Source organism: Manduca sexta, chromosome 25 (genome assembly GCF_014839805.1).
Source record: "Manduca sexta isolate Smith_Timp_Sample1 chromosome 25, JHU_Msex_v1.0, whole genome shotgun sequence".
Lineage (NCBI taxonomy): Eukaryota > Metazoa > Arthropoda > Insecta > Lepidoptera > Sphingidae > Manduca > Manduca sexta.
Window position 1 is genome coordinate 6,198,939 of NC_051139.1, and position 25,910 is coordinate 6,224,848.

The following is a 25,910-nucleotide window of genomic DNA, read 5'->3' on the forward strand; positions in this document are numbered from 1 at the left end:
TGCCTTATTGTCCAACACGACAGATTTGTCACATCTCGAAACAAAATATTCTGCGTCTCAGATACATAATTTCGTCACCGAAAAATTATTTAATATCCTACCTCATTAAGTCTCGACTGCATTTCAGCCAAACGAACTTCCGCAGCAGACTTTTCACTGACGAGTTCTGTGTTGAGCTTGGATGCCAGCAATCTTGATTCACAAAGTTCGTCCTCAAGGCACGCTACTTGCTGCTCCAACATTGCTACCTTATTACGGTACTCTTCCTGCAAGTAACACACTTATACTTATTTGTGTTTGCGCATACGGTATACCTATCTATGAAATAATAGGGCAAAGTTAGATTTTGAAGGCATAAAGTTTTAGTTTGGGTTATCGAATTTAAATGTGGATACATCATTCGTGTACCTCATACCTCATCTGTACTTGAAATAGAGTTTCTATGTGTTCTGGCGTTCTTATCACCACTCTTCATTTCCGATATCGACTTTTGAGCTGCATCCAACATTTGTTTGTAATTGTCCCTTTCTCGCCTAAATCTTGAAACCTAAAACATCATTATGTAGTTATTATCCACAAATATATTTAAAAGAACACTGAATATTTGTAGCAAGTTGTAAATTATTACCTGGTTGTGTAATGATTTTAATTCTTCTCGCATCGTGTTCATTTGACCTTCATATCTCATTTTGGTTTCCGCTAATTCGGCCTTTCTCGCTTTCTCTGCTTGGTCTAGTCTTGTATTCAGTGCTGTTAATTCATTTTCCAGCTCTGCATTTTCGGTTGTTAAGTTCCTTTGTATTTTTGACACCTTTTCATAGTCTTCGAGTTTCTTTCGTATTTCTTCCAACTAGATAACCGAAAGAGTAAATAACTAAACAATTTAAATAAAAAAGATAAATTTGAACACTTTCTATTTCGTCTGTGATTATAGAATAATAAGTACCTACTTATCATTTATATCCTTTTAATGCCTATTCACTTCCTGACACTTAAGAATCTGCAAGATGTATCTATCTATTATAATATATGCTGTTAGATCGTTTGCCTGCTATCTTCTACTCTTATTGGCAAAATTTCTAGTATTGCAATAAGGTGCGTACTTCTCTTTTGGCGAGGTCGTGGTGGTGTTCCAACACGTCGCGCTGGTCGTTGGCGGCGCGTAGCTCGCGCTCGCGCTGCTCGAGCCGTGCGTTGAGTCGAGCGCGCTCCACTTCCCAACCACCACCGCACAGGCGCTCTTGCAATGATGCTATTGTACTCTGTTGAAATAATAAATTATAGAATTACAGATGGGTATTATAATACACCGCTATAATAAAAGAACACTGATCTCCCATCGTTATTTTAGAGGAAGCAAGAGATGGAAGATTGAAAAACATTACCTGCATTTCGGATTTCTCTTTATTCCACGCCGTAGACTGTGATTCGGTGTTTTCTTGATGTGTTTTTATTTCGGCTAATGCTGCATTTAATTCTTTCTGTACGTGTAATAATTCTCTGAAAATAAACGCATGCATTTACTTGAAATTTGAGCACACACACTTACGCCTTTTGTGCTCTAAGGGGTAGGCAGAGGCGCAACTAGCGCACTCACTTTTCATCACGATGCCATAGCGGCAGCTTATCCCCATATCGAACACGTATACCAGACTCCAGGCTGATACTAAGCAGAAAAACCCGATATCAATTTAATCAACCCGGAGATCGAACCCCAGACGTTAACAGTGCAGTAGTTTCTTAATACAACTACGCCACCGAGACAGCAAAATTAGTACAATACTACTATAGAGTATAAATTATTTAGTATTATCATTTACCCTTGAGCTTGTTCCTTTTCTACAGTCAATCGTGCTTTAGTTACTACGTGCTCTTCTTCCAGTAGTTCGTACTTGCTAGTTAATTCTTCATATTCAGATTTTTCTACAGCAAGCGAGTGTTCCATTTCTGTAATAAATACAAATGAAATATTTATTATACACAATTTTACTCTTGGTTATAAAAATTAAAAGTGCCCTAACTTTTAATGGTCTCCTCATATTCTTGCTTCAAGTCTGCTATCTTCTTCGCTCCTACGCCAGAGCTCTGTTCGAGCACTTTAAGTTTGCCCTTGAGTGTTGCTAACTCCGCTTCTTTGTTTTTAATATCTTTGTCATGAGATAATCGTATACGGTCCACCTTTTTCTTTTCAGCCTGAAAAGCCAGAAGTAAAACATGGTTAACATAAATTCTATGTAGTATACTTCATTTGTACGCCTATTTTAAGAGAACTTTAAATTATGTTTCATTTATCTTTGCAATATATCATAACATAACCTGTTTTAAATAGTTTTAGGAGTCTTTATCTAAGAGCAGTCATTATAGTTTTGCGTGTTAAATGTATGTATGAACGCAAATACCTGTAAATCTGTGTCAAGATCAGCAGCTTTCTTTTCCCAGTAATTAGACTCTTTTTTCTCAGCCTGCAGTTTATTTTCATGTTCTTTTTTCAAACTTTCTAATTTTGCTATATCAGATTTCAGTTGGGATGTTTCTGTTTTCAGAGAAGAAAGTTCATTTTCAGTGTTACTGAGTTCTTGCTTAGCCTTTGTTAACTCATTTTCTTTTTCTTCAAGATCTCTATTTGCTTTTTCTAATTTTTCTTGCAATTCTGCCATTTCCGCAGACGACACTGCTTCACCAGGCTTATTGGCAGATTTATCACGCAAAGAATCTTCCTGGAATGTAGAACATTGTTATAATTTTATTGCTTAAACCTATAGTGTAAGGAAGCAAAATTAGCTATTTTATCTAGTCTATGTCTTAAAACACATGCGCGGTGTTTCTTTTGCAGTTACACGATATTGTTCTCGAGGGCAGTATAACACGCACTATATTTCTATAAACAACCTAAGGGTGCATGCCTTGGGGGAGAACTCTATAAAACTTTTAAAGTAATATACCAATTGACTTATTAAAGTGTTTTTAGCAGCTATAGTTGATTCCAATTCAGAAATCTTAGTTTCATATTCTGATTTCATATCCCTCATGTCGGTTTCCAAAGTAATAAGTTTACTCTCCGTTTTGATGAACCTGGCTTGCATTTCATCTTTTTCGCTTGTGTACTCAATGGATAATCGTCTGTGGGAATTGGCTAGGGCTTCAACTTGTCCCTTCTCTTCAGAGAGCTATGTTAAGAGATAGAAGTTAATATAACATTCATGATAATGGTTAATTTTGTCAGTTGCAAAGTTGTCATAGATAGATCGTTAGAGAAATTAATTGTTATGTTATGATCAACGAATTGAAAGAATATAACTGAAATCCAATGTTTATGATACGCATTTCATATGCTTATAAAATTTTATTATAACATAATATAAAAATAATATTATTACACACAGTTTTGGGCAAACACGGCCAATGTTAATAAAGAAAAAATTAATAGATACTATAAAAGAAATGAAATATTACTTTATGTTGACATCCATACACAATTAATATGATACAGTTGAAATGTATTATTATATTTTAATATAGTAAAGATGGAAATATAAGACGTAAGAAAAATATGATAGTTGAGTACGGAAAGATTGTAATATGTAGAAATAATCTACATATTATGTTGTTTTTTAAAGAATAAATTTATTTAAAAACAATTCATCAACCACATACCTCCTTTTCTAATTTTGTAACACGATCTTTTCTTGTTGATAGCTGTTTTTCCAATCGTTTAAGTTTTTCCTCACTCTCTTTTAGTTTCTTTTCCAAATCAGTGATTTTCTTTGTCTTGTCACCAACCTTAAAATAAACAATACATTTTTGCAATTCACGATAATTATTACTATTGATTATAATCATTATTAATTATTTATAATTAATAAGCTTTGTTACCTCTTTAAGCAGCTTATTTTTATCTTGTTCTGCTTTAGTTAAGTTCTCTAACTGTTTTTTGAGTTTTTCTACTTCTTTATCCTTAACATCCATTTCTTTCTTAAGGTCTTCTATTTTCTTCATGCAATCTGACATAGTAGTTTGAAGGGATGTCGCATTTTCTGTAACGTGTAAAAAAAGATTTATTTGTCCAAGTGTTAATAGTCATATCCTACGTGCATTTATATGTATAAAGCATAAATATCAATTTATACACGGCAGTTTTATGATACTTACTTAAATCAGCATTCAGTTTACTAATTTCCGATTCCAAAGTTTTCTTTTCTTCTAGTAGAGTATTGTATTTGGTTGTTGCAGTATTTTTGTCTGTTTCAAGCGTTTTACATTTGTCAACATACACATTTTTATCTTTCTCTAGAGTAATGTTCAGATCTTTTAGTCTTGCTATTTCAGTCTGCAGCCGGTTTTTCTCATTAGTAAACTCTGAATCGTTTCTAGATAGTTTGGATCTGATGTCTTCAATGTCTTTCTCCATTTGTATTTTGGTATTAATTTCATTAGAAGAAAGTCCAGCATTCTTCATTACAACATACATTTCTCCTATAATAATATATTCACGACATTACAACATTTCAATTAAAATCATCACGGAAAGTTTAGGAAATGTTACATTACCAATTTCGCTTTCCAATTCTTCCACCATCCTTTTTAACTGAAGTTTAGTTGTTAAATCTGTAACTTTTTTGGAGACTCTAGGTTTGAAAGATTTGATTGCATCATCTTTCAATGCTTTTAGTGACATTTGAAGTTTTGCATTTTCCTTTTCCAACTGTGTTAACAAAATAAAATGAACTAATTATTAACATCATTAATATGACGTACTTATATGATTATTAAGTACCGACAAATCCAAAACATATTTTGTATGATTTAGATACATGGAAGTATTTTATATGTAATACTCACTTTTGTTAAGTTTATTTTAAGTTTGTCGAGTTCATCTTGCTTTGTTTTAAGTAATTCGGAGTCTTTTTTATTTATTTCATCTCCAAATCTAACTTTTTTCTCTATTTTATCATCTTTTTCCTTATTTTCAAATTCCTTAATTTTATCCAAGGCCTCTTTGAGATCTTTTTCTAATTTTGTTATTTTAGTGGAGCTTTGTTCTAAAGTTTTATCAGATTTTAATGATTTAGCATTTTTCAATAACTGAAACAGAAAAACAGAATTTAAGGTTATGTTTTGTTAAATTAAAAATATTCAGAATGTAACGGAACAACGTACTTGTAACTTTTTATTTTCGGCTTGTAATTTTTCATTGTCAGCTTCTAAGCTTTGTGTTTTTGATCTTAAAACGTTTGCTTCTTGTTCTATTACTTGAAGTTGTCGCTTTAAGTCTACGTTTTGTTGATCATTGGCGTCAAGTGATCTGGAACATATTGAGGTTAAAAATAACAAATACTTAGTGTATATTATTTTAAATTTTATTATTGGTACGTACTTGCTCTTTATAAGAGATGCTTTGGGTTTCTTTTGTGCAAGACTTAGTTCAGCATGCAGTCTTTCGCAGTCCCTTTCTTTTTCAATTAGTTTTTTTCTTAATTCATCTATTTCGTCCTCCAAAACCTGCAAGTTCAGAGAATTATGTGACTTTTGTGATTAAACCAAATAAAATAAAATAATCGCAATGTAGGAATGTACAAACTTTGACTCTCTCTTCAGCCAACTTGTTGTTACTGGTGGCAGTATTCCGCCGGAGACTCGCAGTACTATTGGTTGGTTTAGTTGCTGCATTTGTTACCTTATCAGTAAGTTCTTTAACTTGTTTCTTTAGGGAATCCTTATCTTGTTCCAATTCTTCAACTTTTCGTCGCAGAACTCCAGCTTCCTGTTAAAGGTTCAAACCATATTAATATTGTCATATACACTTTACGTATCAAATTATGTAATGTCATAAGCTTACCTGTTCATTAAGTTCGAGAAGCAATTTCAGTTCTGCGGGATCCTCTACCTCTGACGCTTTTTCTTCTTTATCGTGAGTGGAATCGATAGCGAGTCTATTTGTTGGAGCAGTTGGTGATAACTTACGGCCTACAAATAAAAACTAGCATGAATATAATGTGTATTTTATATTTGATAATAAAGAAAAGCAACACAGCACGAAGCATTTGCCAAATCATATGGAAAGTAGGTAGTTATGATTGAAATTATTACAACATTAGTTCATTGGATGTATAAAACTAAAACATCTTATACTTAGTCGATGAAGTCAATGCTAACAACGATTTGTTTTTCAACAATTTATATGAAACGAATATAACACTTAGGAAACTGGAGAAAATGGCTACCGTAAATACGTCTATGAGTAATATTTGATTACATACACTGATATAAGCTTGTTAGTAAAATCCAAGAGTGGAGATAAAAGAAAATAAGTTTGTTAAGATTTGGGTTATATTTAAGTCAGAGTTATGTTTGATGCAAGGTATTGGCATGGAATTTATGAAGGTCATTGTCATGAACACAATAGATTTTGCATTACAGAATTTGTTCGACGTACTTCTGGCTTTGGTAGCCATTTTCTTCAGCTGTAGAAGCAAAGATTCATTGTCCTCTTCGACGCGTGATGCTGTTTTACGTAAGTTATTTGCCTGAAAATATTATGTTAGTTATTTATCACCGAAAACTTATTAGAAACATTTATATATACCTATTAATAACAGCCAAACTTCAAAGGGTTAAGTGATATTATAACATTATATACCTATATTTGACATCCTAACTGCTAGAGGATTTAATAAAGAAACAAAAGACAGGCTAATTTCGGAAGAGACGTCTTCGGTTTTATCAATCGCAAGTGGGGGACTATCAGATTTTGGTATTTTTTTAGTTGCCATTAAATTCGATTCATTTATACTGCCATTATTTTCATAGTTTGAGCTTTCTGAATGATCGCAAGCGCGATTTTGTTGTTTATCTTCTGTATTAAGGCTTATAGTATTTTTGTCTACAGTTTGCAGACACTCATTTTTATAAAGTTTAACAGCAGTCTGTACGAAAACATTTTTAGGTTTTATTTTATCGGTTTGTGAAAAACCATTTCTACTAAAGTTATCTGTTTGGTTGTTTTTGTTCTTCTTGAACGCTGCTTCCGTTTGTGTATACATCTCCAAAAGCTCGTTAATACATTGTATGCCTGAATCCAGGCAAACTTTCCTTGTGTCTGTAGTAACATCGGAAGTCATTAAAGTATCAGTTTGAGACCCTTCAGAATAGCTGAATATAAAATCTTGAGGTGACTGAGTGAATTCATTGACCCCTATAGATATGCGACTCATGTCTGTTGTGGATACACTTTTCTCTAAGACCTGTTGCATTTCTAATATTTTTTCATTAGTAATTGATTCTAAATCGTGTTTTGTTAAATGGGGGTAATTTGCCAGTGGTAGGATTCTTCTATCTTCTGAGCGTTGTCCATATTGACAAGCCTGTTTAAATACAATATTTTTTTAATTGTTCTTGGTTTTATTACAATTAGAAAAGTTTTAAACAATAGTCTGTTGCATTTCCCCAAGCAGACACATATTGTTACCTATAAGATATTATTTGTGTCGCGGTTGAGTCAGCTACAAGCTGGCAATACGCCAGCTGGCGATCATTAAATTCGAGGTAATACCCCACTGAAAGCTTTGTTTTTTTTTTGTAAATATACTGATAAGATAAAAACGTGGCGTGAAGTTATTAATATGTTAAGAGCAGAAAATTTATAGTGATACTTTTAAACAAATTTATTTACGAGACTATTTGATGTGGTGGAAATTAATTCTATCGTAAATAATACGTTTTGAGTTAATAAAGGCTCATTAAGATTTCGCGGAAATATAAAAAAAATTATCACCTCTTCTTCAGCGTTGCGTAGTTGTTCGCGTAAATCGGCTTCCCGTTCGAGCGAGTCTTGCAGGTCCCGCAACAGCTGTGCAGCATCTTCTTGACTTCCACCACGTGTCAACGACGACCGAGATACTTTTACCTGAAATTAAAATAATGATATCCATCAGTATAATCTTAGTCACAAAAGTATTATAATATATTTTGGTAAAAATATATATTATATATCTTTTTATAGGTACTTTTGTAACTTTGTAGTACATAATGCGCTTAATAAACAAAAATATTAAATTAACCCATGAAATTATACAGATACTTAGTTAAAAATATTTCGTATATTATATGGAAAATATATTCTTAGTTTTATATTTTTAAAAAAGAAATTAAGAAATAAAAAAGAGTATTTAAATTGAAATAAACTCGTACCCCATCTGAATGTGGAAGTTTTTTTAAGTTCGCTGGGGGAGCGCCCGATGCTGCGGTTAATTTGGTGTTAGCCTCAGTCAGTTCCCGTTGTAACCTCAGCGCCACTTCGGTCGATCGAGCTACTTCTTGTTCCAATTCTTTTATGCGATTCTCGCGTTGTAAACCATCTGGGCCGCCCACTATCTACAAAATGAATTCTATTAAAGCATCAAAAAGACATAAAATATATTGCAAAAAATATTTAATTTATCAACACACCTCTAATAATTTCTTTTCGTGTTCGGCCTTCTCTTGCTCTAACTGCTCATTTTTTCTTTCAGTCTTTTTAAGCTTAAATGATAATACTCTGCAGTTTTTAATAGTCTGTTCCAATTCTTTTCTTAGAGAAGTATACTCATCCGCTTGGTCTTCTCTGAAAAGCAGATAATGATATCACATTCTATAGTTGTACAAGTTTTCGAAAAAATCTATTGGGAAATAAGATAATTTCTTTTAAAACATTGATCTCTCACTCTGTAGATTAGAGCCTAAAGTTTATTATTTTTAAAAAGACTTCTTTTACAGTGTAGCATAATTAATCTATATATATAAAAATGAATCCCTATTTCCCTTGGTCACGTCATCACGCGTGAACGGCTGGACCGATTTCACTTTTTGTTGTTGTTGTGTTTGTCATTGTCAGGAGAAGTTTCTTATGAAAGAAAAACTTAAAAAAATGGCGCGGAAAATTAGAAAATTTAAGAATACTTAACGAAAATATTAATTTTCATATAACTGTCAATTGTTTGAAATAACTGTCAGCGATTGACAGAATGAGTTAAGACGGGACAACGTCTGTCGGGTCAACTAGTAACATAATAATTAAAATGTTTCTGGTGTTGAATAAGAAAATAACGACTTAAAAAACATATCACGCGTTAATGACTGAAGGTACTATAAGGGTAACTACTTTTCGCCATGTGGGTTTTGGTCGCATGTTTGATAGGGGGGAACCTATCGTCATAGTGACCATAAATCCCAGACTCTAGACATACTGAATAGAAAAATCCAATATCAATTAGCTCGACCCGGGATTCGAATCCAGGATCTCGGAACAGCAGCCCTACCGCGCACATAATGAAACTACGCCTCCGAGGCAGTCATACTTAATTAAAAAACATCCTAAATGTTTCATAATGTGGAAGAGGTTGACGTTACTACCTGAAATTGTCTTGCATTTCCTCAATTTCTTCTTCAAGATCTCTTAACTCTTTCTTCATGTCTTCATTCTCGTCCATTAACTCCTCACAGAGAGTTTCTGCGGCCAGAAGTTTTGCCCGAAGCTGTTCTATTTGTCGCGCTTGAGCCTCTGCTGATGGTCGAGCCTAGATTATAAAATATATTTTATTAACGTGTATTCAAAAAATGGATTTTATTGAGAATTGTACATTACTTAGCACTGATATTTCAATCAGGTAAAATATCTAGAACAAAATTGCAGTGAATGGACAATAGCTCTGAACAATAACTATCTGAGGACTAAATGGTTTCATTGTTTTACAAATAATATTATATCCAGTCCCTGTTTCATAACTTCTGAGTAAATATCGTCACATAAATGTATAAGACGAACACGTTCAAAAGTTACAGTCTAATCTATGATCCCAAACATAAGGTCATAAAGTGAGTATTATCTACATTAGCTGTTTAAGACGTTAACTAAAATTAAGTTAAAACTTGTGAATTTAGTCACGTTGTGATTTATCTCTTTGATAACTTATATCTTGCGATTGAAAAAAAATCTCTTTATGAACTTACCTCAAGTTCACATTCAATCTCTTTAACCCTTAATGTAAGGTGTTTCTTTTCATCTCTGAGATCTTCGTTCTGCGCCGACAGTTCGTTGACTTTTTGTTGCAGTTTCAGAACTTCTGATGACCGTCCAGTGGTGTATTTATTCGCTGTGTCAATATTTGCTAATCTCCGGAGGAGAATATCACTTTTCTCTTTTTCAACACGTTCACAACGTTTCTTGAGAGTGTCTATTTCTTGTTTGAAGCTTTCTATTTGTTCCTGTAATTTAGAATGATAAAATATTAAAAACAGTTCCAAGACTAAAAACAATTATTTTTTTATAACTTTCTATAAAATCCTTTCGAAAGATGAATGCGGTTTTGAGGTATACGAAGCATCATAATCAATAAATTATTAATGAATATCAATGTCATTCTTACTTGATATTCCCTGACGTTGGCATCGACTAATGTAGTATCAGTTGTGATTGTGCCGACAGTACTAGTATCATCATCAGATTCATCTTTGTCGCGTGAAGGTCCTCCTCTCATTGGAGGTTTGGAATTCGTATTTGAGCTACGCGAACTTTTTACCTGGAATTAAGAAAAAATAGCACTTTAGAGAAGTATATAATATTTTAACATAGAATCTTCAACTAAGCAAATTTCAACTGTTTTAAGTTAACTACTATATATAAGTACATTTACCAAAAATATCAAATTAATTATCTACATATCAAACTACTATGAAAAGATAGGTAGGGAGATTCTAGACTTTCTACCTATTTCGGTTTTGAGGGCAGTTAACTAATAACAGATTCGCATTATAATGAAGACTATTTTTGGAACGTAGTTTATTTTTTTAATTACCTGCATCATAAAATTAACGTCATCTTTAGTTGAAGTACGATCTTCTTTAGGTTTAGCAGTCTTTTCTTCTTCTTTGCTTCTAGATAAACTTCTTCTATCTCTGTCTTTCTCTAAACTAGATTCCTTTTCGAAACTGTTTTGATTCTTCAGCAATTGCATCTGGAAATAACAAGGAGCGCAAACGCGTCTTTATTTAGAATGATTTAGGATCCAACTCGTGCGTCTAAATATATAACTAATGCCTAATAATTTAATGTATGTAGAATATTATCCCAGGAAGTAGCGTACATTATTCTAAAGCAGTAATTGTTTATGTTGTTGTTATGCTTGCATTACGTTAATAAATTACTATATACAATATTTTACATGTATTTTAAATAGGGACCGAAATAAAACTAAAAACAAATTAGAATGTTGTCAAGTGTTTATGGTTATTTAAGGTTTATAAAGTATTTAAATGAATTGATTTCGTACATACAAACAGGCATACACTTTAATAATTTTTGAGTGGAACGTCTGTAATGGGTAGAGGTACACCAGAGCATACGTTAGTGTTTCTTTCTGATTAACACTATAAAATTAATATTTCTTCACGAAAAAAGATACCTACCAGCAAAATAAAGACAAGAAATAAAAATAGATTCTTGTTTCAGTTGTATGTCATTCGTCTCAACGAAATTAGAAACTCGTTTGTGGGTCAATGTGTAAGTGTCTGCTAGATACTAATTCTTTTTACTAATGATACATAGTTTGTTAAAATTGTGTATGGTAATTGATATTGTACTCCATAAAACCTACTTTTGCCTTATCGATTATCTAGTGATAATCAATATTAATATCTTGAATAAAGTTATACAGACTTGTTATTTTTCGTTTTTACGAAATTTTGCGTCTATTTTAACAAGCCACAAACCTTGGGTATATAAATCGCCAGAAATATTGAGTAAAAATAAAATAGAGTTGTTTGAAAAACGACCATATGTGCATCAAGCTGGCAGCGCGTCGGCTATCGGAGAGATTAATCATTTCTGGACTTAGGAATGTTTTAAGTTCCAAATAAACATACCTATGTTTTTCAGAAAAGATGTCTTGGTATTAGAAATTTTGAATTTAATGTCTAAAGTACTCATTTAGTACTATCATTATTCTAAACATTAATTGTTTGCTGACATTATAGAGTAAATTTGGTATTGTTTAAAATTTACTTGACCCCCCCCCCCCTGCCAACCCACCCTAGGCACGCCCACGCAATAGACTATATAATTGAATCAAAATTAGATAAACAATTGATATAATTAATCACAATGTGCTGAGCTCTGCCAATCATTAAATACAACAGCACGCACGACCTTTCATGTTTATTTTGAGCAGCGGAATACAAACAAACCTGGCCGAAAGCTCTACCAGAAATCTCTATAGGCTTGACCCACTTCACTCTTTAGTTCTATTCTTTTTATGTTTAAAATCGACACAATGTAATTTAGGTAATGCCTAATTGACTCACAATCATTTCAACCCGGCAGAATCCTTTCGTTAAAAAAATCTTTAGTTTCGCTTCTGTGTACTTTTTAAAAAAATATACTTATAGCTTATGCAAGGGTATGTTATCCAGACCTATGGTAATGCCTAATTTACAATGTATCTATGAATACCAAGACTTAGTCCTCGTAGTGTATAGTTCAATAACTATACACTACGAGGACCAATGCTCAAGAAATATTACCGTTCTATATATTCCATCACGGTACAGGAACTTACGTATTCCAACGTTGTAATTTTTATTACTCTACATCTATAAGGTTAAATGTATTTATTGTTGAATAGCTTTGTTTACCTTCCGTACTCGTTCAGCTAGCGAGTCGTTTTTGGTTATGGTGACTTGCGGTTGACTGACTGCAGCTGGCGGTGGAGAGGGCGACGGTCGACGTAATGTTACCGATTCTATAATAAACGAAAGGGGTCAATCATTATTAAATGTACAGTTTCGTGAGTATTTTTAAGAATAATTTGTGATAATATGTTGAAGTTGCTCTACACACTCTACCCGCCCATCCGGCGGGACAAGCCGCGAATTCATTATCGGCGGGTTGCTGTGTAGAGCACCTGCTATTACTAGCACACAAGTACAAAGAAAGATCCGTGTTATTTATTTGAAAATACAGTTGCAATTTGCATACAATTGCTAAATAAACATACATTACAAATATAATGTAGTTATTATTTAAGCACGCACCTTGTCCAGTGTCTATGGACGGAAGTGGTCCTGTGAGTCGCCTCTTAGGAAGTTTGAGATTTACGGTGACGGCGTTTGTGGTTTCGGTTTCGTCAGCCCCCAGGTCAGGCGTCGACGTCCACGATGAACTGGTTCTGCTGAACCCTATGAAATAAAAATATAAATTATTATCGAAGTACCTAAAAAATTCCCGCCTTTATCTAAAATAAGATGGTAGGTTGGGAAATAATTTATAATAAAAAAATAATAATAATTGTAAGCAATTTACACGCATGTTATATTGTAGAATTGAAAAACATCCTTGAAATAATTAGCATTGGGAATAATGAAATAGTAACAGAAATTAATAATTTGGTTGATTTTCAGGCTTCTACGTAACTAATTTATAAGAGAATATGTTTTATGTATATAGTTTTGCTACTTACCCGTGGAGAATCCGTCTTTTTTTGGAGGTTCAAAGGAGGTAAGGTTTGTACTGGACGCCCAACCGCGGCCACCCTTTCCACCGTCTGCACCATTATCGTCGTCACGACTTCTGTTTATGTACATTTAAATATGTCACTGATATCTACAGTTGTATATTATTATAAAGACTGAAGTTTGATTATGACTAGGTATGACATGCAGTTGTGGAGCAAACATCACAACATCTTAAAGGTAGTCAATAGTGATATAAAATTAACGAATATTTGTATGGCATAAAGGAAAGAAAGCTCCTTCTCCTCCTCCTCCAGTCGATGAAAAAGACTGAAAACAAAATATGCAAAACACTGTTTGTTCTGGCCCGGCTAGGATTCGCTTTTGTTTATTTTCTGACTAGGTATATAGGCGCATATAGGCATGACTAATATCTTATCTAATAAAATGTTGAGAACGACAGCATTTTGGTAAAATTTTCATTTTTCACTAATGGCAAAAATGCACGATTTTTAGATGTTTGTATTTTATTAGAAATAAACACAGAACCCCTATACGGAATAGATTTGGATAATGTTCCAAAGTTTGGACTATGTACCAAAGTATATAGACCAAATGCTGGAACATTTGGACTAACAATTATTATTTATCCTATAAGTATGCTCAGCACAACTTTTTGGGAAGGATTTCCACGTGGGCGGAGCGACGAAAAAATGTAGATATTAATAGATTGGTAGTTCAAATTATAATTTTTTTTTATTATAAATCTGCTTACACTAATGGGTATTGATAAGCTTCTCGAACATCTGATGTTTTGTAACCAATTATATCTTCTGGAAAAAAGGACTTGCTGCAAATCACAGTACGAACTACGATAAAAAATAAAATAATGACGATCATTAAGATTATATCCGTGTTTACCAGCCCATGAAATATCCACCACCTACGTACTTGTTAATACTCGTATTATAGAAATAGTTAAACGTTAGGTGTTTCATTCAATGAAAAACATATAATTGTACCTATGTGGCCATGATATAAGTACTCGTCCAACTGTAGTTAGTGTTGTAGTTTGAATTATTTTGTATCAGGTGTTGGTGTTATGGTGCCACGGAATATTTTGATTCCAGGGGTTGTTCCTTGTTCTCTGAAAAGTGCTATCGAGGTGTATTTGTCGGTTGATGTGGGCTTGACCAAAAATGAACTAACCTCGAGTCTTGACATATCTTGTCTCTAACACTCCCTCGAATGGTAGCTATTTATCCGCGAATACTATTTCTATTTTTAACCTCAAACATCGAGCAACATTTCATAATATGTAAACGTAAAGGGAATGTAGAGTATTTTGGGTTAAAATAACACATCCGGAGAAGTTAACCATTAACGCTGTCTTGTCGGCTCTCTTCGAAACCTACCTATCTAATTTTTTGGATGGGTAATTCTAATAACCTTTCTAAACAAATGTCTATATTCCGTCAAAAATCTACTTAATCAATTTAGTTTAAATAAATTTATACTTAAGTACTACTTTTGTAAATTGTCATTACTTACCTAATACTTTAAAATGTCTGGCGTTACAGTAATATTAAGAATTCAGACATCTTCGAAAGAAATTAGTTAATAATATTAAAAGTGTGATAAAGACATGAACTATCAAAAAATCTTACTTATAGAGAACAATTTCTCATTTTATACTCTTTTAAATCAATAAGCTCTTTGTTCTTCATGATTGTGTATATTCACATATTATAAACCTCTTGCAATATCTCTGATTTTGTTGCAAAATTGTTTATTATGCAAAATATGTATTTATATTGTTGTAGACAGGTATGTAGTATGTAACTACGAGTACAGCGTACACATGGAGGCGGGCATTACGTCAAACATCAGTTCTACCGGGCGCAATACAAACAATTCGCAAAAACGTACAAGAATTTGGAATTGTGCCACGTTTTTCTTTTTGTTCATAGATTAAGAATTTATGCGGTTACAAAGATACGTTTGTAATTATTGTAGTGACACCTGCGTTAATGTACTTTATTCTGTATATTTGTAATAAACTACTTAACATGTAGTACCTAGGTATGTATACTCTGCAATTTTTGGCAACGGCTGCAAGACAAACAGGTGTTATTAAATTGGTTTATATTTTAAATGCAATATTCTTCATATTTTAGACAAAACAAATGTTATTTAAAACTTTATAATAAATATAGGTAAGTTAAAAAATATATTAAAATTTCTTTTTAAATGATAATAGTAAGTATATATAATATCATAATATGAAAATTTCCTTATCAATATAGCGATTAAATAGTATACAATATACGTGCACCACAAATAACCAACGATAGCCTTCTTCGCGGTCTGAGGGTATAGCTAAATTTATGCAGAGTGTGAGGCCTAGGGTGCAATGGAACACGCAACTCTGATTTTAAAGTAATTTGTGTTTAGGTGGCTATAACACTGAACGATAGCATCGTGATTTCTTCGTAACAATTTCGATCTTGTGCGAAGTTAAACCGAATTTAAACAATAATGATAGAGCTCTAAACAATTTTAATTATAGAAAAAGAGAGTTTCCAAAAATTACTTCAAAGTCGTTGTGTAGAGAAATAAGTAGAAATCCCTTTTAAGTTTCATTGTGTAATTTTCCGTAATAAAAATTTGTCTATATTTATCCAAAACATGGTCTATTTATGTGCCAAACGAATAATCGGTTTAAGTGTTTACTCCAAGAACAAACATATGAACTCTACATCCATAATATCGAGTAACAAGACAAGGGTGTACAATAAGACTGTCATATTAGTTCATACATAACATAGTAGTAGGCAATTGTCCACATATTTATGATAATCACAATAATTTCGCATAAAATTTAATCGTAGGATCTTCTCATTGCCATGCAACATTGATGTCTATGTGCAGACACAATAGAATCAATAGGAATAACCGAAGTTTGTGCTTCGATATGAAAGGATCTTTTGTGACCTTAAGCCAATGGCTATTTTGGAGTTGTCATGTTTTTATATATCATTGGGGATGTAGTAGAGCCATGTAGGTAAGTAGGTAGATGCTCGTGGTAGGATATATTTTATATCCGTCCGCGACCACCGTACACAAGTTGTTAAAACCCGCCATAGTGTATTGCGTTTCAGGATCAGGCTGTGTACATCCGGTTCTAGCAGGGCGGCAGAATTTTGTCGACTGCCGAGGCATAATCATCTCTCGCCAGTCGACGTTCTAATGGACCTTACTCCACTACCACTAGGTGCAGTCGGGTCACTTAGCCGTGCTCCTATAAAAAATACCGCCAAATATTCCAGTGTTGAGGGCATAAGTTCGTCCACCAAGAAATAGAATAGGATACAAATATTGGTTTAAAATTACATAAAGTTCTTTTAAATACCGTCAATAGCCTGAATATTTAAGAAATAAAAAAGTAGGGGTAACTACTATTGTTTAGGATTATACAGCCTAGTTAGATAGGTACTACAAAATACAAATTATTAATCAAGGCGCTCTAAAAGAGGGACCAATAAACTGTCCAGCATTCATACATTAATATATAGTTGTTTCCATATCGCGATGCAAAGAGAAATTTCTATCAATCCACGAACGAAGCCCTTTTGGATTAGACATTTATATATTAAGTACCTACCCACGAGCAAGCAGCTTACTACGCATTCTACAGATGTTTTTTTTTTTATAAATTACTCCATTTTAACATGATACAATTACTCAATTTGCAAGTACTCTGATAATCATAAAAGATCGTATGGTATTTATTGGCATACAAAATAACCCAAATGTAGATTACGCATGACTTATTTCAGGACGTAACTACATACAGGAAAGATGGTGCGATTTTCTTTTCTGTCTTAGATATATTTCAGAAATAATTAAAATTGTTTTAAGCCAGCACAGTGCGGGTTGGAAATTCCCATCGGCAACATCTTAGGAAAGAGGAAACATTCATTTACTGTTTTACCTTGGATGGATTTTCAATTTTTTTTACCTACCTATAGTTATAATTACTTCAGATACTTATATAAAACACTCACGTGTAAATTATTATATTAATTTTACATTGGTTCAAGCTGTGTGTAATGTGTCAGTCAGTCAATCAGTATTACGAAAGATAAGTGACTTAAACATGAACAGTATAATTGCATCTCCTTAACTACATGCCATATCAATATAGTGGTGAAGACTGACCGTGACGATGGTGAGTTCCAAGTGGCAAGACTGGGCGTGGAGGCTGTAAAGTCGTCTTCTCTTTTCCGGCCGCCGCCATGCTCCTTATAGTCGCGGAAACACCGCTTGCATCGCGTCGGCCATCGCACCTGCGGGTGGAAGCCCAAAGGGCACAGGGGATCGCCCTTCGCCAGAGGATACAAGTGATGCATTCTCTCAGAACTATACACTCAAATGCACTTTTACAAATGTCAAAGATTTCACCTAAATGCCACAATTTCAACCCAGCACTACGATCGTATTTTTACTCTTTCACTCCATATCATAGTGGCGTTTGATAACGTATCCACCCGACGGCAAGAGAAACTAGGAACAACTACTCATACGCAAATTAATGTTTATGGAATGAACTTTACGATTCTACTCTATAAATAATAATTTATTTAATCGACAACGTGCTCCGGCGCTCGTACGTCTGCACCCAACAGTGGCAATAAAAATATCCCGCTGCTAGCACTGAACCGGGCGACCTAAATCGGCAGCTTTCGAGTAGCTGCTATTGCTGAGACTTTCTAGGCTCGTAAATACTGGTCGGACTGCATCTCTCGATGATCTATGGCGATGCACCCGCGGACCGCACAGCACTGCGAATCCACGCACGGGTCAGCGTCTGGAGCGGTGTAGACACTAACGCCAGGAGAATAGACGAGGGGGCTTTTAGTGCGGCAGGAATGAATATAGATGGTAGAGGGACGCGGACGGCGCAGGCGCAGGCGGCGGCGGAGCCGGTGCTCCCGAGACTGGCGGCGGCGCGGGCAGCGAGCCAACACACGCGCGTCTGCTGCGCCACTCGTGCCCTATTACACCACACGCCGCTCCACCACTGCTTGCTGCTCGCTTCTCACCGTCAATAAAAATAAAACCGACTCGCTAATAAATTGCGTCAGGCAATAACCCACCATAGGTGGCCACCATATGGCTTGGGTAATATAATTTGAAGAGCTGCAATACTAGAATTGCACATTTGACTTTTTAAACTGTGCATTCGTTAATAAGTGTTTATTTTCAGTATCAGTAAGATATTTATAGTGGCTAAAATAAATTATTAATGTCATATATTTTTAACAATATAAAATCGGAATAAGAATCTGCAAATCTTGTGACAAAATATACAAAAATAGGTACCTATGCAATTATAATTAATAATAATCTTGACTATAGATCTATCAATCTTTGTGAATGGGCATTGACGTCAACGATTCTTATTTTTAATTTTACTACGAACTGTAATAATAAATAGGCACTTATTTATGCGTTTGGAATATAAATAAAAAAGATGTCATGGATTATTAGGTTCTTTAATTCCTTACAACTAAATAATAATATCAAAAATCTTATATATAAAAGTATGGTACAATAACAAATCTTTTATCCTAATGATTTAGTGTAAAGGTATATTATAAAATAAATTCTTTTTATTATCCTCTTACAGGATGGTGCTAACAATAAGATTTTAATTGAAATTAAAATCATATTGTCGGCGCCAGTATTTATAACAGTATCCCGTTAAATATGTTCCTATGAGGCTATTGTTTATTTCTTTGCCTTTCATGACATTATAATGTTATCTATTAGACATTCACATTTGTCCACGTTGTTATTTAGATATATACTTATATTATATATAAATACAAAATATTTAGGTATATACAACTCACTTGCAGCTGATATTAGTGTTTATGTCCAAGCTGAAGTTAGGCTCGTACAGTGCTGCTTTTAAAAGTTAGGGGTATGCACACCACAGTCCATAGGAGGTTAAGAAATGTATTCACTAACTTCAAAATTGGTTGTAAATAACATCAGCTATAAGTATATGCTTAAATTTAAATTATGCGTCTTATTTTCATTATTTAGCAGAAGTCCCCTTGATTGAGAGGATCATCTTCTTTCTTGTCATAGACCAGTGTCTTGTAAATAACCTCCTCGAAGTGTAACGCGTTTAGACCTTTGGGCTCAGCGACTTTAATCTTCACGTCTCCTGGATACAATATCTCGCCTTTATTTTTAGTAGACCCCATAACGAGAGATTTTTGAAGTTTGTCGATGCACGGAATTTCTGAAATATAAAAAAAGATAATTATTGATTCGAAATTTCGGTTAAAATATCAATTAAGAAGGTTCCCTTCATTTTAATCCTTTAATGTCGTGTTATTATTACTAGTAAAAATCAGGATTAAGTCTCAAGAAACAAAAGTGGTGTTTCGCAATTCGCAACTAACCTAATACCACCATCTGTAAATTTTTTAATCCTTGTCCGCCGAATATCTCGTAAAGGGTCTAGGTTTCAGATATTTTTATTTTATTGGAATCAGTCCAAGCCGAAATTATGTTTGCAGAAAACCTGCTCTCACTGTTTTATTTATTTTTTAAAGATAGATAAGCCTATGTTTGAACGTGTAAGTTGTTTTTCAAAGGGATCATTTATTTCGGTTTCCCGTCCACCCTGGCAAATACACGCCATTATAAAACCTATGGTAGTTAGTGATGGTCTCTTTTAAGACCTTCAGAGCACATCAATGAAATCCAGCAAAGCCGGTTAGATTGCTAAGTTCTAAGAATACAAAGGGGAGCACAATTCGTTTCTCTACATCGTTGTCACTACGCAAACACGATAGTGCAATTAGTGTCCACACCTGTCAGCTCTCGTCTGATTCCTCTCTGAGCCTTCCTAGACATGGCTTATTGACACTCTTGGATACTGCCTTGTCTCTCGCAGACATTAGCACGAGTGTTTAAATAAGACTCTACCGTATACAAGTAGTATCCTTTAACAAAATTATAATTTAGTAAATGGGGCTATGAATGATAATGAATGAACTTGGAATCATGTGAGTTTTATTTCATCTAAAATAAAACATATGGATCTATATTTAGTTTGTCATTTTCTCAATATTAGGTGAAATAGACATTCCCCGCCTATATAAACTGGCGCTTGGCCAGAGCTTCGTCATTTTGTTACTTTTCATACCTACGTGGGAGTGCAATTTACACCTTGTGATATAAAAAAAATGAATAAACATTTTTATTAGACTGCGACTACACCGAACGATACCGCTGCAGTGTACTTACATCACGAAAAGTTTATGAACCCTGAATGTTTAAGCTGAATATATTTGTGGTAGCCATGTTGTAGCCAATTTAGCGAACAACATGAATCGAAGGCCATGAGTAACTAATAGAGTTATTAAAATTGCGTCAATAAAATAAAACGCAACTATGGCAATATTATCATAATGACAATTACTTAATTAATAACTACTATTTAATATACAATTAGCATAATAATCTTCCGAGTAAAAACCTAATGGGCACATATACGTGTCACAAAGACGCTTCAACGTAGAACGTCGTCGTCCATTTGTCGGCGTTAAAAAAAAAACAAAACATTAATTATAATGCCAGATAAACCAAATACCTCGAAACATTAGGGGATAATTTAGGTATGTTTCCTTAACAAGATTTTCCAGAACCTTCTGTATATAGAAACAATCATAATTGATATGCATTATATTCGTAATTTGTCTTTCATTTACCTACAAAGTCATTTACCTATTTTTATGCAGTGTCATGCTACGATATTAGTTAATATTTAATTATACCCAAGGCTCACATTATCGACTGCAATAAACTTACTATCAACGGCAATGTATTTACTCAGCCGTGTTAGGATAGAGAATGTGTTCTGCTAAGTTTGCCAATCCATTTTTTATCAGGCACGACAGCTACTTCGCTGAACCTAATGGTATGAATAGTATCGTAGACACAATTATGCTTGCCTATTCGAAAATGGTTATACAGGGTCACATAGACATTGCGTTACTAACTGAAATCACACACTTATCTTGAAAAATAATACTTTATAATTAATTACTCAAACCGTAGATGTACAAAAAGTATAAGTTACGAACAACATAAATATTAATAAAAAGTAATTATCATTTACAGGCCTTAATGTCACTACTACTGCAATAAGAGAATAAATTGCAGCGGCAAAACACCACCCTTTAGTGAGAAATACGCTCACGCAAATGCCATACATATATTAAAATACAAAAGTAAAAGCGGGATTTGGAAGAAAATATTTGTTATTCTGGTTTTGCACAATGGAAAATGACGAGTATGTGGTTTCATTTATTAACGCAAAGTCAAAATGACCCTGTATACAGACCGATCTCGGTAAGCAACTGATGTAGTACTTATACCTTTGTAAATAGGGTTCGTTATCCCGGCATATAATTATCCCACCAATACTCGATTTTAAGCCAAGATTATAATAGTAAATAGAGTGGTTGTTCCCCTGGTATTGCTAGGCTTACTCGTCTGCCTCGGCTATAAAAAATGTAATTACCTGATGTGACGACTCTCTTGATCGGCGTGCCCATCGACGCTTCGATGACGCGCACGTCTCGGACTAGCTGTTGGAACTCCGTCGGAGTGAGAGAGCATACGTGATCTGTGCCTTTCATAGTCTTGTCGAGGGTGATGTGTTTCTCCAAAACCTTAAAACAACATCATATAGTTAAACTAACGTGAAGTATATTTATTCCACTATCTAGGTTATTTCGATGGAGCATAAAAGATGAGTTTTCTTTTAGAATGAGGTAACAAACAAAAAAAATACACGTCGAATGAATAACCTTCTCCTTTTTTGAAGTCGGTTTAAAACACACTTGAGTTCTCTTCATATGGAATACGATAAGGCGATAAGGTTGCCTGCTATCATATCATGGGATGGAGAAAAACTTGGCGAAATATCGCAGAACTAGTTATGCCTCTGCTTACGCGTTAAGAATTAAAAGGCGTGAATTTATATGGGAGATGTACGCCCGTTAAGTCCTTGTTGCCGCTGATGATATATTTAAGAAATAACAGGCTGATATTACACACTTAACGACAACTGCGGATGTTATTAATATAATGTGGGTGACTTGTAACACCACCAACTAAAAGTCATAGGTCAATGCTAAATAAATTAATCTATAGCATTATTTTAGTAATCTGCTTTTGCAAGATACATATATGGACGTATTCTCAAATTAATGCGCTCATACGACGTATATATTTATTTGGGGCTGGTATAACAAAAGTGTGTTTATAATCCAAATTAGCGAAGATGCTCTGAACATGGTTTGAAGGAGCAAATACTGAAATTCGCTTTGCCTTGGTAAATATTCAAGATTGGGAAAAGGTAACAATAAAAAAATGTATTGATTTTTGTGTACAATTGAGTTTTATTTGAAACGCAGCTGGGCCGTGAGATAAGAGATGTATAGCACACTGAAACAGGCACACTACCACCTGTACTGATTAACTGCTATATCAATTTATTGGTTGTTTACCCAACTTCATTCTTATTTTCAAGACAGAAAATCTTCGGAAACTATTTTTTTTACCATATCCGTATCCATATATGAAGGTCAGAAAAATTAAAACCCCGCACAAATATATGTGATAACATACATAGATAATTCAGCGTATACTTATCACTGGTCATAAATATTATGTAACAATATCGACTGTAATATTGTACTTTACTCATCTTAATACTTTTATATTGTGATAGAGAAATAAACATACGTGGGTGTGACTAAATATTATTATATATTATTATCAGTCGCGCTCGAATCCTTTGTTATATAAAAGTATATAATACAAATACAATTCGAGAACATTTTGTTTATATTTTATTAGAAACAAAGAAAATATGGTGCAGCTGTTGCGATTCTTTATGGCCGGTCTAAAGTTCGTTAAGTTGCATCAGAGCTATTGTTTTGAGAGAATATAGAGACAAGAGTCATGGGGGGTGAATGTTTGCCGGTAATGGCCTGCTCTTTATGAAACCAGCCCTGTATTTTATACTGCCTACTGTTATGCACGGGCCTCCTTCTACTACTTAGAGGGTTTAGGCCTTACTCCATTACACTGGCTTAGTACGTGTGGGTAGACTTCACATACGTTCAAAACTCTTATGGGTACAGGTATGTACGTTTCTTCACATTGTTGGACTTAAACTTTTTTTTATACGAGCGCGGCAAAGTGACCCCACTGAAACTGATGGTAAGTTGAGTGGGGTTCAATACATTTCAACTGATGAGAAATAATTTCTCTTTGGCAGTTGACACAATTATGCCGGCCTGTTGGAAATGGATATATCATATGGATAAAGTGAATGATAATTGATAAGCAATACACACGTAACTTCGAAAAGTCCGAGATGGGTGACTTGGGTTTTGAGCCTACGGACCTTAGTCTCAGCAGTCCGTTCCAATGCTAACTAGGCTATTGTGTTATTCCTTCTTAGAGGTAAAGACCTCTTTAGGTATTTTTATAATCTATCAACACGTAACTTCGAAAAGTCAGAGATGAGCGACCTGGGTTTTGAGCCTGCGGACCTTAGTTTTGGCAATCCGTTCCATTCCTAACTAGGCTATTATGCACTTCCTTCTTAGAGGTCTTTAGATATTTTTATAATATATTAACCATACCTTTGCTCCTAAAGCGACGGCGGCCAAAGCTACAGCCGTGCCGAGCTCCTGACCAGAATATCCGACGGGTATATCAAATGTGTTCTTATAGTCTTGTAATACGGTTAAATTGCAGTCTTCAAACGGTACGGGGTACGCCGATATACAATGCAGCAAACAAAACTGTTTGTGTTGCGCCGATATTATATCGTAGATGGTTTTTACAGCGCTCTTATCCACCATTCCAGTTGATATTATTAGTGGGATATTTTTGGAAGCTGCGTACTTGAGGAATAGCAAATTGTTAGAATCTCCAGAGCCGATTTTTATAAACGGCACTTTTAAATTGACTAGAAAATCGAATGATACCTGAAAATAAAAACAAGGCCATCTGATATTATGTACTCCTTGCCAAATTCACAATTATTTACTTCATTAACGCTAATTAGGTACCTACTCAATTGAAGCCCCGCTGACAAGTGCGCGAGCGAGAACATCTTTGCGACATAAAACAGTTGTAATATGTACACACTGGTTATTGGTTACAATGACGAATTGAGCAATTCCGTCACGTAAAAATCTTTAATATCAAACATCCCGGGTCGTGACACTAATTTATTGTTGCTTCGCATTATGTTACACTTCGTTTATCGACGAGGAGTTTTAGACATTTTTAAAATTCAATTTATAGGTAATACTTTCAAAACTTACCATGTCCATAGCGGAGGCTGTGAACAATATTCCGATTTCGTGCGCATATCTAAACAATTCCCGATACTGAGTTTCCGAAAATTCCAAGTGCTTTTTATGTTCTCCATAAGTATAGCCCCAAGAGTTAGGATTGTTGTACGGTTTCTCGAGGTATTTCTTTGTGAATTTTTCTTTTAGGCATGTTTTCTGGAATTTAACACAACTTGCACCGGCCTCCTGGAAATTGCGTTAACGATATTATTAAATGATTTAAATAATGTTGAATATTATACTTAACAGAGAACACGATTGTATTTTGAAACTATTGCATTGTTTATATTAGCTATATATTTCGTCAATAAAAACATATTGCAAGATATTTTTTTTCCAGAAAACCAGTAATGGAGAATAGGTATTATGGACTTCAAATATTCTGTGGTGATTGCAACATAACAAAACAGTAAACACAAGGTCGTATCGACTGATAACAAGATATGTTTTCTTTGTGTTGAACTTGTTAAAACATCATACAAGAGTACAACATCCGTAAAACTCACTTACCTTTGCAGCTTTAATTAATTTCTTTGCAATTTCTATGTCGCCTTGGTGATTTTGTCCAACTTCCGCAATTATAAAACACGGTTTGTTGGCGCCAATTTTAATGTCTTCAGATATCTTAACTTCAACCATGTTTACGGCTGCTACAAATGCTCCATAAAAACAAACAAACCGGGTCTACGTCAAGACTGGCTGACTTGGAAATACACTGGCACTATGCAATAAAAGTTTATCGACCTCCCGTTCAAGATCAAATCGGATAAATAAGGTCAATTGAACATAAAACGAGTAGTTGGCTGCGCGTCCGCCGCACAAGTGCGAGTCCGGCTCGTCACCGCCGCTCGCGCGCTCGACGCCGCGCCCGGCCCGCGCCCGCGCCCGCGCCCGGCCCGCACCGCGCCGCGCCCGCGCTCGCTCCGCATTATTGATAAAACCGGTAGGTACGGTGAGCGGCGATGT

General features: G+C 34.5%; 2 protein-coding genes across 4 annotated transcripts in view; both read right to left on the reverse strand.

Moving 5' to 3' along the window:
- The window catches only part of LOC115444972 (myosin-2 heavy chain), a 22,587-nt gene extending 4,017 nt beyond the window's left edge, over positions 1 to 18,570 (reverse strand). The window contains exons 1-30 of one of the 3 annotated variants that reach the window (XM_030170995.2): positions 17,701 to 18,570; positions 13,488 to 13,597; positions 13,063 to 13,206; positions 12,664 to 12,770; positions 10,830 to 10,988; positions 10,401 to 10,553; positions 9,985 to 10,239; positions 9,388 to 9,551; positions 8,446 to 8,599; positions 8,188 to 8,370; positions 7,772 to 7,903; positions 6,638 to 7,361; positions 5,837 to 5,964; positions 5,579 to 5,761; positions 5,375 to 5,499; positions 5,158 to 5,302; positions 4,840 to 5,082; positions 4,549 to 4,702; positions 4,150 to 4,473; positions 3,874 to 4,034; positions 3,655 to 3,780; positions 2,943 to 3,167; positions 2,400 to 2,717; positions 2,022 to 2,193; positions 1,821 to 1,947; positions 1,386 to 1,500; positions 1,104 to 1,262; positions 629 to 850; positions 416 to 547; positions 102 to 266 (exon numbers count right to left, since the gene is read on the reverse strand). In XM_030170995.2, the coding sequence (XP_030026855.2) occupies positions 102 to 266; positions 416 to 547; positions 629 to 850; positions 1,104 to 1,262; positions 1,386 to 1,500; positions 1,821 to 1,947; positions 2,022 to 2,193; positions 2,400 to 2,717; positions 2,943 to 3,167; positions 3,655 to 3,780; positions 3,874 to 4,034; positions 4,150 to 4,473; positions 4,549 to 4,702; positions 4,840 to 5,082; positions 5,158 to 5,302; positions 5,375 to 5,499; positions 5,579 to 5,761; positions 5,837 to 5,964; positions 6,638 to 7,361; positions 7,772 to 7,903; positions 8,188 to 8,370; positions 8,446 to 8,599; positions 9,388 to 9,551; positions 9,985 to 10,239; positions 10,401 to 10,553; positions 10,830 to 10,988; positions 12,664 to 12,770; positions 13,063 to 13,206; positions 13,488 to 13,597; positions 17,701 to 17,891 (5,700 nt within the window). In that variant the 5' untranslated portion in view covers positions 17,892 to 18,570. Of the gene's footprint in view, positions 1 to 101; positions 267 to 415; positions 548 to 628; positions 851 to 1,103; positions 1,263 to 1,385; positions 1,501 to 1,820; positions 1,948 to 2,021; positions 2,194 to 2,399; positions 2,718 to 2,942; positions 3,168 to 3,654; positions 3,781 to 3,873; positions 4,035 to 4,149; positions 4,474 to 4,548; positions 4,703 to 4,839; positions 5,083 to 5,157; positions 5,303 to 5,374; positions 5,500 to 5,578; positions 5,762 to 5,836; positions 5,965 to 6,433; positions 6,525 to 6,637; positions 7,362 to 7,771; positions 7,904 to 8,187; positions 8,371 to 8,445; positions 8,600 to 9,387; positions 9,552 to 9,984; positions 10,240 to 10,400; positions 10,554 to 10,829; positions 10,989 to 12,663; positions 12,771 to 13,062; positions 13,207 to 13,487; positions 13,598 to 17,700 lie in introns of all 3 variants that reach the window. The other 2 variants (XM_030170997.2, XM_030170996.2) reach the window with 2 other exon arrangements.
- A 448-nt stretch (positions 18,571 to 19,018) lies between these two features.
- LOC115444962 (sialic acid synthase) lies at positions 19,019 to 25,791 on the reverse strand. Its single transcript, XM_030170977.2, has 5 exons — positions 25,455 to 25,791; positions 24,915 to 25,130; positions 24,225 to 24,572; positions 22,088 to 22,238; positions 19,019 to 19,795 (listed from the first exon to the last, which is right to left on the reverse strand). Exons 1-5 carry the CDS (start codon positions 25,581 to 25,583, stop codon positions 19,590 to 19,592), a joined length of 1,050 nt encoding a protein of 349 aa, XP_030026837.2. The 5' UTR covers positions 25,584 to 25,791; the 3' UTR covers positions 19,019 to 19,589.
- Positions 25,792 to 25,910: the final 119 nt, after the last annotated feature.